The sequence below is a fragment of the Dama dama genome, chromosome 25 (genome assembly GCF_033118175.1).
Source record: "Dama dama isolate Ldn47 chromosome 25, ASM3311817v1, whole genome shotgun sequence".
Taxonomy (NCBI): Eukaryota; Metazoa; Chordata; class Mammalia; order Artiodactyla; family Cervidae; genus Dama; species Dama dama.
Window position 1 is genome coordinate 49,081,545 of NC_083705.1, and position 13,750 is coordinate 49,095,294.

At 38.3% G+C, this 13,750-nt stretch overlaps 1 protein-coding gene across 6 annotated transcripts in view; it reads left to right on the plus strand.

Annotated features, from left to right (window-relative positions):
* The window catches only part of DROSHA (drosha ribonuclease III), a 122,027-nt gene that overhangs the window by 52,008 nt on the left and 56,269 nt on the right, over positions 1-13,750 (plus strand). For 5 of the 6 annotated variants that reach the window (XM_061129289.1, XM_061129286.1, XM_061129291.1 and 2 more), the window contains 3 exons: positions 5,698-5,867; positions 11,258-11,382; positions 12,968-13,067. In XM_061129289.1, coding sequence (XP_060985272.1) covers positions 5,698-5,867; positions 11,258-11,382; positions 12,968-13,067 — 395 coding nt within the window. The remainder of the gene's footprint in view (positions 1-5,697; positions 5,868-11,257; positions 11,383-12,967; positions 13,068-13,750) is intronic. The other variant, XM_061129290.1, reaches the window with a different exon arrangement.

The following is a 13,750-nucleotide window of genomic DNA, read 5'->3' on the forward strand; positions in this document are numbered from 1 at the left end:
TGAACACCAGCTTCTAGACGTATGAGAATAAGTAGGTGCTATAAATGGTTTGATTTGTATTTGTCTTAACCTATATAGAAAGAATTGTACTTTTTTCTTTAAGTGAGATAACACTAAACATGTTACACAACTTGACCTTTTTACCCAGCTGTTTCAGCCATCCCCTATATAAATACACTGGAGAAGGAAATGGCAGCCCACCCACTCCAGTATTCTTGCCTGTAGAATCCCATAGACAGAAGAACCTGACAGGCTACAGTCTGTGGGGTCACAAGAGTTGGACACGACTTAGCGACTAAACTACTACTACTAAAATTCGCATTGGAGAAGGAAATGGCAGCCCACTCCAGTGTTCTTGTCTGGAGAATTCCGTGGACAGAGGAGCCTGGCGGGCTTCAGTCCGTGGGGTCACGGAGAGTCGAACACAACTATGTGACTAACACACACATATAAATACATCGCCTTAATTTTTAACACCTGTGTGGCATTCTATAGATGAATAGACATCGGGGGTCTGTTTGTTTGTTTTTCCACAGTTCCTGTAGTCAGGAGTATTTTGGAAGTCTCTATTCCGCAACCCCCCCCTCCCCACCCCATTACATGTAAATACTTCAGGTATAGTCTTATGCATCTCTCCTTTTGCATTTGTGTGTTTTTATAAGGTGGAGTTCTAAAGGTAATTATTAAGACAGTATGCACACTTTAAATTTGGAAAGAGTTGGCCAAGTTTTCTCTAGAAAGGACACAGTTTGTAGTTCTAACCAGAATTTTTGACACCACCCTGCCAACACTGGGTTTCACTGGCATCTGATACATAAAAAGTTATCTCATTGTTATTATTAATATTTGCCTCTTACTTGAACTCCTGTGAGAATGAACAACTTTTATATAGTATTTCAGGTATTTCATGGTCCTCTTATTCTCATCGGCTTTTTGTTCATAACAGTTTATTATAATATATAGATTGAAAGTTTATCAGTCATTACAATTTTTCTCTAGTTCCTCAGTTGACCTGCTTTGAAGTCAGCCGTCTCAGTTGCTTTATACAAATTTATCCAAAGTTTAGCTAATAGATTAAACCAAGGATTCTTCAGTACAGATCAGTTTACCAGAAGTCAAATCACAGAACAGCCAGTTTATTGATATCATAAGAGTTTTCTCAAATTTTTGTTTCTTTCCTTATCCCTGCCTCCACCTTTAGTAGTCAGACAGTTGATACGAGCTCTCCTAGAGCCAGTTTAAGGTTTTATCTTGACTGTAGCCAGGGCTAGGGCAGGGCATAATTCAAGATAGAAAGACTGCGCTTACAGGAAAGCCTGTTGATTGCTTATATCATTGCTGTAGTAAAGCTTTGAGAATCCCAAATCAATTTTGCAAATCAACTATCTAGCAGATTGATTTTTGGAAATTGTCTCATTTTGGAGAAGTAATTCTTTAGCTATGGCTCACAGAGGGCCAGAGAGGATGAGAGTATATCAGAATTCCCAGGAAGGAAGTGTAGTTTGGAAAAAGACATAAATTGATACAGTGTCTTAATCTAACTTTGTTTTTGGAGAGTTTAAAAAATTCTGTGCTAGAAATACAGAACAGACTTTTGAACTTTGTGGGAGAATGTGAGGGTGGGATATTTCAAAAGAACAGCATGTATGCTATCTATGGTGAAACAGATCACCAGCCCAGGTGGGATGCACGAGACAAGTGCTCCGGCCTGGTGCACTGGGAAGACCCAGAGGAATCGGGTGGAGAGGGAGGTGGGAGGGGGGATCGGGATTGGGAATACATGTAAATCCATGGCTGATTCATATCAATGTATGACAAAACCCACTGGGAAAAAAAAAAAAAAATTCTGTGCTATTAATAAAAGTTTTCAAAACTTAAGATTATATAAAGGTGTCTTCTAGGAATATTTGGGAGACATAATTATATGTCTGCATATAGGTAATGCAGTTATATAGTTATTCTCAGTGTAAGGAAAGATGGTATTGTATGTTTCTTAAAACTGAGTATTATACTCTTCAGAACTACTCATTTAACTAGTATATTCTTAACACAAATTCCCTAGCAAATTGCCCCTCCTCCCAATAACCATATAAATAATCAAGCAATATAAACTGAGAGAATTAAGTCTCTAAGAAACAGTTTATAAAGTCTGTCAGTTCATTAATGACTGTCCAGATTCATTCCCTGAAACACAAACTCCAGTTCTTCCCGAATAATGAGCCGTTGTCACAGTTCCAGTCCCAGCGCTGGCAGAATTCCTGCCAACCTTAGCTTACCCGCTCTAATTTCTCATTTATATCGGGTCCTATTTATCTCAGCCAACGAGATAAAGATTACTTCCTAGCCCTCAGTGACATAGTTCCATAAATCCTCAACATAAACATGTAGCAAAGCAGACAAACCAAAAGAGCCAATTCATTAACATTAGTAAATTCATGGCAGTCTGTGAGCAAGTGGCCACATTATTTATCTGCTACAGAAAGTCATCCCACAAATATTTCTGCAGTGTCCTTTTTGCCAAGCTGAGTGCGAGGGATGGAGCTCTTGCCCCATGGGCTCCGCGGGTCTCTCTAGTTCTGTCTACCTTTCCTTATATTCCTGTAAGGGTTTCACCTCATGTTATCTGTCCTGAGTTTCTACTTTTACACACCGGTAAATATCTATCTTTTTAGATTTTAGCTGTTTTTTAAAATATTTAGCAGTTTTCAGCATGGGTTTATAGTTTCTCCTTTAGTATTACCTTGTGCCTGATGTGTGTATGTTTTTAAAACATTCTTTCTAGTTCCATGCAGCTGTAAAACTCCCCTCCCTCATCAGCTTCTTTGCACCCCAACTAGGTAGATGTGTTCTCAGAGCCCTTGCCGGCCTTCCTTCTTTATCTCGAAGGTATTCTTCTCCTAAATTGGGCAGTGCCCTTGGTTTGCAGGTTTAAGTGGTCCTCCCTCTCAGTAGCTCTTTGAGTTTTTTTATTCTTTTCCCTTTAAATTCGGTGCCCTTAGTCCTTTTCCCATTTATTTGAAGTGTCCTGAAGTTGGCCACTTGGAACCGTGGGGTGGCTTCCAGCACCAATGTGTACAGCTAGAGTTGCATATCTTTTCTCCTTCCAACCTTCCCAAATAAAATCTGAGTGTTCTTCTCTAATCCTTATAGCAAAACAACACTCTGCTCCTCTGATGTATCCTTATAAGCTCACAGTGCTCTTTACTAATCTTGCTGTGTTTTACCCTTTCCTTCGTTCCTAGAAGGCAGTTCAGTATGGCAGTTCTTCTGAGGGCTAGGTTTCCTTTATCCCTGCTGCTCCTTACGTTAACACATGCAAGTATAAGTCAGCTTGCTCCGGCTTTAGAGGTCTCTTGTCTACCTGCTCACTTCAGCCTCCACCCCTCCTCAGAAGCAGAGATTACCATGGACTTAGACTGACCGAGGGGCATTATGATTTGCTGGGCTCCTTAGCAAAGAGGAAAACATCATTGATTGAGAAAGTCATGTCACATGCAGGCAGATTAAAATGTCTGTTGAGACAGAGTCTGAGAAATATGTCCTTAACCATGGAAGTTTGTTAATCAAAGGTGACTTGTAGTTTTAAGGCAGATGTTTTGTAATGAGGCATACCATTTTTTTTTTTTACTGCTGTGAATAATAGTAAGAAGAGTAGACAGAACATGTCCTCATGTAGGTTGATTGTATTTTCTACTTTAGTTACTTCTTTTTTTTTTGAAAAGAGACTCAGTGTCTTTAATTAAGAGAACTCTTTTCAGAATATTACCTGCAAAGATTCCTCTAGGAACTGTTGTGATTAATCATTGTTAGCCAACTTGCTTCTTGAAGGCCTGGAGCTTATGTTTTTGTTTGTTTGTTTTTTTCCATAATTGTTACATGGGACCACTCAGAGCGCCAGGCGCATAATGGTGAAAAACATGCTCCCATCTGAGACTGTGCTCTGTAAAGCTTTGCAAGATCTGATTTCCCTGCTGCCTCTCTTACATTCTCCTCCTCAATTTGCTCTATCCATGCCGGCCTCTTTGCAGTTCCTGGAACACATCAGTCCCACCTTTGGGCTTTGGCTATTTTTTCTACCAGAGACACTTCTCTCCCAGGTAGCCACATGGAGCTCCTCTGCTTCTTTCAAGTCTGTCAGATGGCAGCTTTTCAAAGACATCTTTCCTCACCACCTTTTTGTGTATAGTTGCCCAGTTTGATCCGTTTTCAGAGCTCTCATCTCTGATCTATTATTAAGTAGTTGTTTTTTGTTGTCTCTTTCTCTCCTTTGGAATGTAAGAGTTTCAGCTGTTTAGCACTGTGTTTCCTGGGCCAGCTACATAATAGGTGCTAGTAATTATTGAATGAATGAATGTGTATTTAGATTCATAGATGAATGCATTCCTACAAATATAGTAGCCCTATAGCGGCAATGCCATTTAATTCCAGAGCAGCATCTGAGATAGAAATCAAAAAGAAATTTTGATCCTTACTGTCTTCTGTCTTAGAAGTGTAGGCCTAATCTTAGCCCATAGCAACTCAAATTAAAATCTTTTATCTTCTTCCATTTTCTAGTATCCTAGACTCCTTGGGTATCATAAACTCTTCTAGCACAAACAGAACCCTCTCATTGATGCCTGTCTGTCTCCAGCATCTTGGTCCCCTTGTTTCTCCATGAAGTGTTTGGCCCTATACTTCTGCTTCTAACATGTCTTATGACCTCGAGGAGAGTAGTTATTGTTCTCTACACCATCAGGGCTCTTGTCCTTCCTTTGGGTGAGGCTAGGCAGAGAAAAGTTGGTTGTACGTACTAGTCAAGAAGCTAATAAACCCAGGACTTCCTTGACAGCCCAGTAGTTAAAACTCTGTGATTCCAGTGAAGAGGGCGTGAGTTCAGTCCCTGGTCAGGAAACTAAGAGCCCGTGTGTTATGCAGCGTGGCCCAAAAAAACAAAAGGTAAACCTAAAGAGAAGGCAGAAGCCTGTGAACCTGAAGTTAATGTGCATATTAGATGAATGGCTTTGCTTCACGAAGTACCAGATTAATTGAGTTTTTCCAAGGTACTTTATTTATGTTCTTTGTTGTTTTTAGCCTCTGTACTTGGTAATATATGCTTCTGTAAGTCTCAGAATACTTGGTATTTTTTCCATGTACTAACTCCATAATGATCTTCATGATATTGGTATAAGCTCTTTAGCTGTGTTCCTCATGGCAGGGGCAACACATTAGCACCAAAAAATTAGACTGTAATGCAACAATAGTTTATTGAAAACATCCATAAGTATCTCATAAAAGCTTAGAATTTCCTTAAATCAGTAACGTCACTTTCATCTGTTACCCTGTAAAGACTGACAAAATATTTAAAACATAACGTGATTCTGTATATTATAAACTGTGGTTCTTTATACTAGGTAGTTATAAATTTATTTAGGTAGGCACCTTTTTTATATTCCTACCTCAGAAATGGAGCCTTTTATCATTTATAATGTTGTTGTTGCCATTTTCGTAAATGAGATGGTTTATGAGCCCTGTTCATCAGTGAAACAAACGGCTTGCCTACTATTTGGCACCTGGTTAAACAATGGTTTAACGATGTAAATTCTAAGCTACCTTTTTACAAATGCTCTTCTCTCATTGTCTTGTTTTTCCCGATTGGGTAGATGACTGGCTGTTAATTGAGTACTCTTGTTTTTCCCTCTCTCTCCACTGTCACCTAAGACGGAGGAAAAGAAGTGCTGTCCATGCACCAGATCCTACTTTACTTACTGCGCTGTAGCAAAGCCCTGGTTCCCGAAGAGGAGATTGCCAATATGCTTCAGTGGGAAGAACTTGAGTGGCAGAAATACGCAGAAGAATGCAAAGGCATGATCGTCACCAACCCTGGAGCGGTATGTGCTGCTGTTGACGGTCAGAGACTGAGTCACCTTCCTTTCAGGTTTGAGTGTTTCATAAAAATGCTAACAGAATGTTTTTAAAGATTTAAGTACTCGTTGCTTCTTGTCCTTTGAGTAATTTTTTTTCCTTTAAATATTTAGTAAATAAGAAAAATATCATAATATAGGCATATTTGTAGGCATATATGTAGCCAGAAGAGTTGGTGATGGACAGGGAAGCCTGGCGTGCTGCAGTCCATTGGGTCTCAAAGAATCAGACATGACTGAGCAACTGAACTGAACTGAAGGCATGTTTAGTAGTAAATTCATCTGCTTAGTAGATTTATTCTTCTTGTTATGGAGAATTTTGAAGTTTTTAGATTATGTTTAGCTCTAATTTTATTCTGAGTATAAAAGTAATAGATCTCTATAGATAATTAGAAAAAGAGAAAAACAGCCCAAGAAGAGAAAAATTGCCCATAATTCCATTCTTCAGAGATGATACTATTCACTTTTCTAGTAAGACATATTTCATATTGTTTTGAAACAAAATTGGCATCATATTCTTAAATGTTAATATTCAGACTTTTTCCTTCTTATCTTCCTCCAGGAACAACAAGCACAAAGTTGTTATTTTTCCTTCGTTTTATATTTCTTTAGGCATGTAATTTTAAAAACTGTTACTTAATTAACCCCCTATTATCAGGCACCTAAGTTGCTTCCAGATTTTTGCTATAGCAGATAATGCTGTATTGAATTTGTATGTGTGTGACTAAACATGTTTTCCATATGTATGTATTTGTTTGAATGTATCCATTTAATTCCTTGAAGTATGCATATTTTTTAGGCTTTTGATACTTCATAAATTACCTTCCAGAGGGTTGTAAAATTCACACTCTGACCATTCCTTCATACTGCTTATACTAGTTTAACAAAAAACTTGGTCAATTTGGTAGGGAAAAAGTAGCTCAGTTTTAGCTTTAGCTTTAGCTTTAGCTCAGTTTTCTTTTTATTTTGGTTTCTAGCAAAACTTGATATTTTAAATGTTGATCGACCTTTAAAATTTTTCTTCTGATAATGGTTTATTGACATCCTTTGTCTAATTTTTATTTATGTTTTTTTAAATTTATTGCTTTAAATTTTGCTTCTAATGTCCATTTTTAAAGTTAAAGCATAAAAATCAAAAGCAGAGAATTAATAGATAGCTTGTTTTTTCTTCTGATAAAGAGCACGCTGTTTTATTATTAAATTTTTTTCCTCTAAAATATGTTATCGTTTCATAAAATAGTTATATATTGGCATCTTATCCGTATAAAGTTTTGCAAAAGTGGAGAATTAAAATACTACTATGTAAAGAAACAGAATAATCTATTTAAACAAAGCTGTTGTTTTAGAAAGGCTGCCAAATTGCTTAATAGCCTTGATTCATAAAAATAAAAACTCTAAATCAACTTTTCGTAGCATGACAGTAACATCTGCACAAACAAAATGTTGCTATTTGCAAATCAGACATCCCAGCTAATGCTGATTATTTTAAACAAATCTAGAAAGTGAAAGTGTTTAATAAAAATGTCTTTAAACCTGAAACTTGTTTAACACTGAAAAAGTTATACAATTTCTACTGTTATGTTGCTAAGCCACGCAGATAATTGTTAGAGTAAAGAGAAATACACAAAATCATAGCACTATGAGAGTGTGACTGTGGATTTAATCTTTCTTCTTTTAAAGAGTTGCATGAATTTACGTTTCTCTGTTAGTTTTGTAGTTGAGTCAGAGGATGAGTGGGGGTGATGGTGGTGGGAGACATCCTTTTTTTTTTTTTCACTTATTTTTTATTCTTTGGAGGCTAATTACTTTACAATGTTGTAGTGGTTTTTGTCATACATTGACATGAATCAGCCATGGATTTACATGTATTCCCCATCCCGATCCCCCCTCCCACCTCCCTCTCCACCTGTTCCCTCTGGGTCTTCCCAGTGCACCAGGCCTGAGCACTTGTCTCATGCATCCAGCCTGGGCTGGTGATCTGTTTCACCTAGATAATATACATGTTTCGATGCTGTTCTCTTGAAACATCAATCCCACTTCTGGGCATACACACCGAGGAAACCAGATCTGAAAGAGACACGTGCACCCCAATGTTCATCGCAGCACTATTTATAATAGCCAGGACATGGAAGCAACCTAGATGCCCATCAGCAGACGAATGGATAAGGAAGCTGTGGTACATATACACCATGAAATCATTATACAGAGTGAAGTAAGCCAGAAAGATAAAGACCAATACAGTATATTAACACATATATATGGAATTTAGAAAGATGGTAACGATAACCCTATATGCAAAACAGAAAAAGAGACACAGATGTACAGAACAGAATTTTGGACTCTGTGGGAGAAGGTGAGGGTGGGATGTTTCAAGGGAGACATCCTTTTTACCTTGGTGGGTTGGCTTGAAGAATCTCATGATTTACTGTGGAAGCAGTTTTACCTGGGATTCCCTTCTATGGCATGGTTAAAATTTCCTGAACTCCTAGCATCAGTTGGAGAGCTTTTGAAAATACAAGAATGCCCTGATGGACCCCATTCCATGTACTCCAGATAACGGGGCTCAATGACCTATAGTTAAAACAATTCCCCAGTTGCTTCTGGTTCACTTATTGCTTGTTTTTGAGCCAGTGGCCTAGAGAATATTTACTCCCTTGCCATGATCATCATTCAGCTCAGTTGTTGAGGAACCACTACGTGAGCCCGGTGCTACTGAGATATATAGATTATATATGATGCTTCTCCAGCTGCAGACTTACAGCATATCCATATGAAAGGAGTCTGTGATGAATTATTGAATCAATGGACCAATCTCTGAAAAAGCCAGTCGGGAAAGCTTGTAGTGTTTGGTGAGATCACTGGGCCAGGCTCCCAGGAATGCTTCATAAACACTGCTGTGGTCTTTAAAGAATCAAGGAATTGTATAAGTCATTGGCACATTTGAATGAACATTCTTGAGTTGGTGTATGGCCAGTTTTGAAGATAATGAGGAAACCACAGGTTAGTCAGGGTGAAAGGTTTACACTGGAAAGTAATTGGAAATAAGAAAGGTAGGTTTGGGTGTCAAGCTTTGGGACATGTTTAAGGTAGTTTTTGTTTGTTTGTTTGTTTTAGTAATTGCTATTTAGTCTTATTGCAGAGGAGAAAAATGTCCTGAAAAGTCAGTATCATGAAACATTCTTTCATTGTATCTTGTTGAGAATAGGACAAAATAGACATGGTACTATATTTTGTCCTAGGAAGTGCTTGCTTTGAAAGATTGCCCAGTGATAAGGATATTGGGGAATTTATTAAACATTTCAAATCATTATGGTCCCATTAAGTACGTTATTGCTGCAGAATTTAAAATTAATCTCCCTTGCCAGGTACTTTACCTCTCTGCTAGGGAACACTTTGGTCATTGGTGAGAATGTATTTTATTCTAATATAAAAATGGTATGATGGATACTGTAGGGTGTGGCCAAGTCTAGAACTTATTTCATCCCCTATCCCCCTATAAATAAGAGATAGTACAGATATTTTAAAGGGCTTCCCTGGTGACTCAGATGGTTAAGAATCTTCCTGCAATGCATATCCAGGGGTCAGGAGGATCCCCTGGAGAAGAGAATGGCTACCCACTCCAGTATTCTTTCCTGGAGAATTCCACGGACAGAGGAGCCTGGCAGGTTACAGCCCATGGGGTTGGAAAGAATTGGACATGACTGAGTGAGCGCACGCATGCACACACACACATACAAATATTTTAAATCACTGTTTCCTCTGTTGATACTATGTGTGCTAAGTCACTTCAGTTGTGTCCGACTCTTTGTGACCCTCTGAACTGCAGCCCACCAGGCTCCTCTGTCCATGAGATTCTGCAGGCAAGAGTACTGGTGTGGATTGCTGTGCCTTCCTTTAGGGGATTTTCCCGACACAGGGATCAAACCTGCATCTCTTGCATCTCCTGCATTAACAGGTGGGTTCTTTACCACTAGTGCCACCGGGGAAACCCTGATACTATAGCATGGAGCCAAAGAGAAGCCCAGCATAATCTGGTCTGTGGTGACTGCAGAGGCAGGAAGGGACTTTAATTGTGGTCCTGGTAGGCAGAGGAGCATGAAAGAACATCAAAGGGTATTGACTCAGAGGAGAGAACCTGGCCTTTTTGACCTAGTTATTAATTTTGAGAGCAAAGGTCAACTTTTCAAGATACTAGTAAAATTTTGATTGTTAAATGACATTGAAATATTCCTTGAAGTCTAAGGTTTTTTGGTGTTTTTTTTTTTTTCACTAATATGGATGAATTTGCACAAATCTTTTTATTGAATAGTTTGTCACCTACTTGGACTACAGTTATGGGTAGAGTGACCAGCTTGTCCCAGTTGCTGAGGGCTTTCCCAGTTTTAGCATTGAAACCCCTGTGTCTTGGACAAACCAGGCCAGTCATAGTTGTTGGGCATTACTGGGCAATACAAGTGAAGCTTATTAGCCTCCATGGGGATCAATTCTATAGCCTCTAGCTCTGAAGCAACTGGGCCAAACACCCCCACAATCTTCTAGTCAGAATTTAGCTTCTAATTAGGGACTGCCCTGAGTGTTCAGTATAAGCAAGGAGTTGCTAAAACATACGCTCCACGATTTTACCATCTTTTCACAAACTTAAGCATTCAGGATGAAAGCTGTTTTACAAATGGATCCTCATACTTTAGTAACTTAAGAAGGAACCAAGCTGTTCACTTCTTTTTTTTTTTTTTTAATTAGACTTGGAAAAGAAACTTATGAAAATTGAGTCTTCTCTATTAAAATTTAAGAATGGCCTCCATGGACATAATAAGAGAAGCTTAACTATTTGGTCTTTGTACCACCGTACCTTTTCATTTAAAGGTACAGAATTAAAGGGATACACAGGGTACACAGAGAACTAATGGGGAAAAAAAATTATATAGAGGCATCTGTCTGTGCCTGCTGAATAGAAATAAGCTTTCCATTTGAAATGTGCAGTTAAAGCAGAATAAGCCAGCGTGTCTCTTTTGGTCATGTGGAATATTCCCTCTGTGCCTCTGGAGAGGTTAAGGAAAAGTTATATCTGACTAGGTGTCCTTTCAAAAGTTTAATTTTTAAAGGTTTCTATGCGGATGGCAGAAAAGGACAGAATCATTGTTCATTATGCCGAATGGCACAGACTCATTTACAGGGATGACATTATAGTTTTTATATAGTGTAGTTGCTATGATTAAAGGTTTTTAATGACACTTTTTTCCCTTTGGGGATGAGGCTTTCCTAGGGAAAAATCTGATTAATTTCTTCCCTACTTAGATTAAAGTCAATACTTAGAGACTTCTTAAGGGAATAAATGGCTTTGATTTCTCTCTCTCTAGAAACCAAGCTCTGTCCGCATCGATCAACTGGATCGTGAACAGTTCAACCCTGATGTGATTACTTTTCCGATTATCGTTCACTTTGGGATACGCCCTGCACAGTTGAGTTATGCTGGAGACCCACAGTAAGATATTTCTCGGTGTTTGTCTTAGCCAATTTCACCTTCTACTAACAGCTGAAATTAGCAGGGAATCCCCTTTAGTGGATTAAGTTCTGAAAGGAGCCACGTTTCCAAATTTAGGTTACCAAATGAAACGAATTACGGTATCTCCTGAAGAGTTATTTTCTCTACATATTATTTGATAGATTATCCTTGGCAGTCTTGGTCAATATGAGTCCTGTATGTTTTTAACCTTTAAGGAATTTTCCTTTATCCATCATTATAGAACTTAACATTTTTATTTATTTTTTTCAGTGCCCTCTCGAGGAAAGTAGCACCATGCTGGTTCCCAGCACTGCTGCACTGATGTAGAGTTCTGATTTGGGGGAGGCATCTTAGTAAGAGCTCAACATCCCATGTAAAGTCAAGGATTGTATTGGAAGGAGAAGCCATGACTTCTGGCTCTTAGAATTGATGTTACTTTCCAATTGGCCCATTAGTGTTTTGCTGGGAGAAAATGAGGATGTGTGGGAAGGGAAATAGCACCATTAGAGTCTTCAGGAGTGTTTAGATTCCCTACTTTGTCAAACAAACCATTTCCTGATTTAATTTTTTTAAAGGATTCATAATGGGAGAAAAGGGCATGGGACATTTTCAATTCATAAATCCAATTCTGGCTGATATATTAGAAGAGGCTAAAGGGTTTTGTTCTTTTTTTCCCTACCTTTGGATAAAAGTATGAAGCAATGAACCAGGCACTGTGTAAGTACTTCTTTCTTTCCTCCATTGTCTATAAAAAATGTTATCACAAAGGAGAGACCCAGCAAAGGCCAAGAAAGGAGCAGTTTCAATATAACAAAATTTTTGTAAAGTCCCTTCTTGCCGAAAAGTGTTAGTAGAATGTGATTAGGCTCATGTGGACTCTCAGCTGGCTGGAGTGTGAATTGATAAAAGAATTGTATATTCTCTTCCTTCTCAGGGTGCTTTAACTTATTCATTAGCCTGATCCAAGTTATAACATATTTGGCCTCAAAGATGGTTATTTTTGTCATGATATATACAAATTGCTATACACCATTTGTCTTTCCCTTCCCAGTGGAAAAATGGATGTGAGTAGCTATGTACCTTGGATATTATCATGAGGAGGGTTCTCTTTTCTCATATTCTCCAACTTTTACTTTCAGTGAAAGCGTGTCAGACACTGACAATGTCTGCTGAGTAAGGGGTCTTTCTTTCAACAAACATCAGAAAGCATGTATTTAAATTTGTTACTTTCAAAGAGGTAACAATGAGAAACCGTACACGTTTCTATTGGTTTTTGTGCGTCTCTCTTGGAATTGCCTCCAGAGAGATTCATCCATATAGTGAAACCTCATTTTTAACCCACGTAGGCAATGATCATCTTATTTATAGATTCCAGATGACTCTTGGTCATCTAGCTCCTCCATCCCTCCAGACCATGTCCTTCCTTAGAATGAAGGTCTGCAGCCATTAAGGATGTTCACAGGAATGCATTTATGATCGAGCAGGCCTATGAGAACACCTGACTTTATGGCACTTTAGATTTGCCTTCTTTTCGTCTGAGATGTCTGTCTGTCCTTTTCCTCAGGTACCAGAAGCTGTGGAAGAGTTATGTTAAGCTTCGTCACCTACTAGCAAATAGTCCAAAAGTCAAACAGACTGACAAGCAGAAGCTGGCACAGAGGGAGGTTGGTATTGGACCCTCTTCACCTATGACTAATGACAATGTACTTCCAGTTTATCTGAGATTGTTGTTACACCACACTTTTAGAATAAGATGGAAAGATACTTTAAAAAAAAAATCACACTTCACTCCCCTACTCACGTTAGCATGCTGATTGATTTTTTTCATCTTTTAGTAGCTAAGGGACCATATGTTTTCCTTAAAAAGGCCAGTTTTTTAATAGATGTTGGGAATGAATATAGCTTCTCTAAAGAAGTTAATTTTAAAACTTCCCAGATTAGCCTTTTGTCATTAATTAGACTGTTCATAGGACCACATATTCAAGTTTCTTGGTCTTAAGTTGTAAAAGATTATCTTCTATATATCTGTTAGTTTAGTATGGTGAACTGATTTTGTGAGACTTTATATCCCAAATTCCATATTTTTTTACTAATGGGTAGTAGTATCTATATTCCAGGATCACTTGTGTGTTATATCTAAGAAGAAAAAATCAATGGATTTAGTATCAACATAGATTTTGTCTCATTGAGGGTTTATTCTGCTGCCATAGTGTAAAAGCAAGGTTTTGAAGCTGAGAAAAGTGTTTGAATTCTGACGTTGTTGCTTTTTCTGACTTGAGCCAGTCAGCTTCATTATGAAAGATGGAACCAAGGCCGAAAGAGGCTGACTGAAATGTCCTTCTGTTAG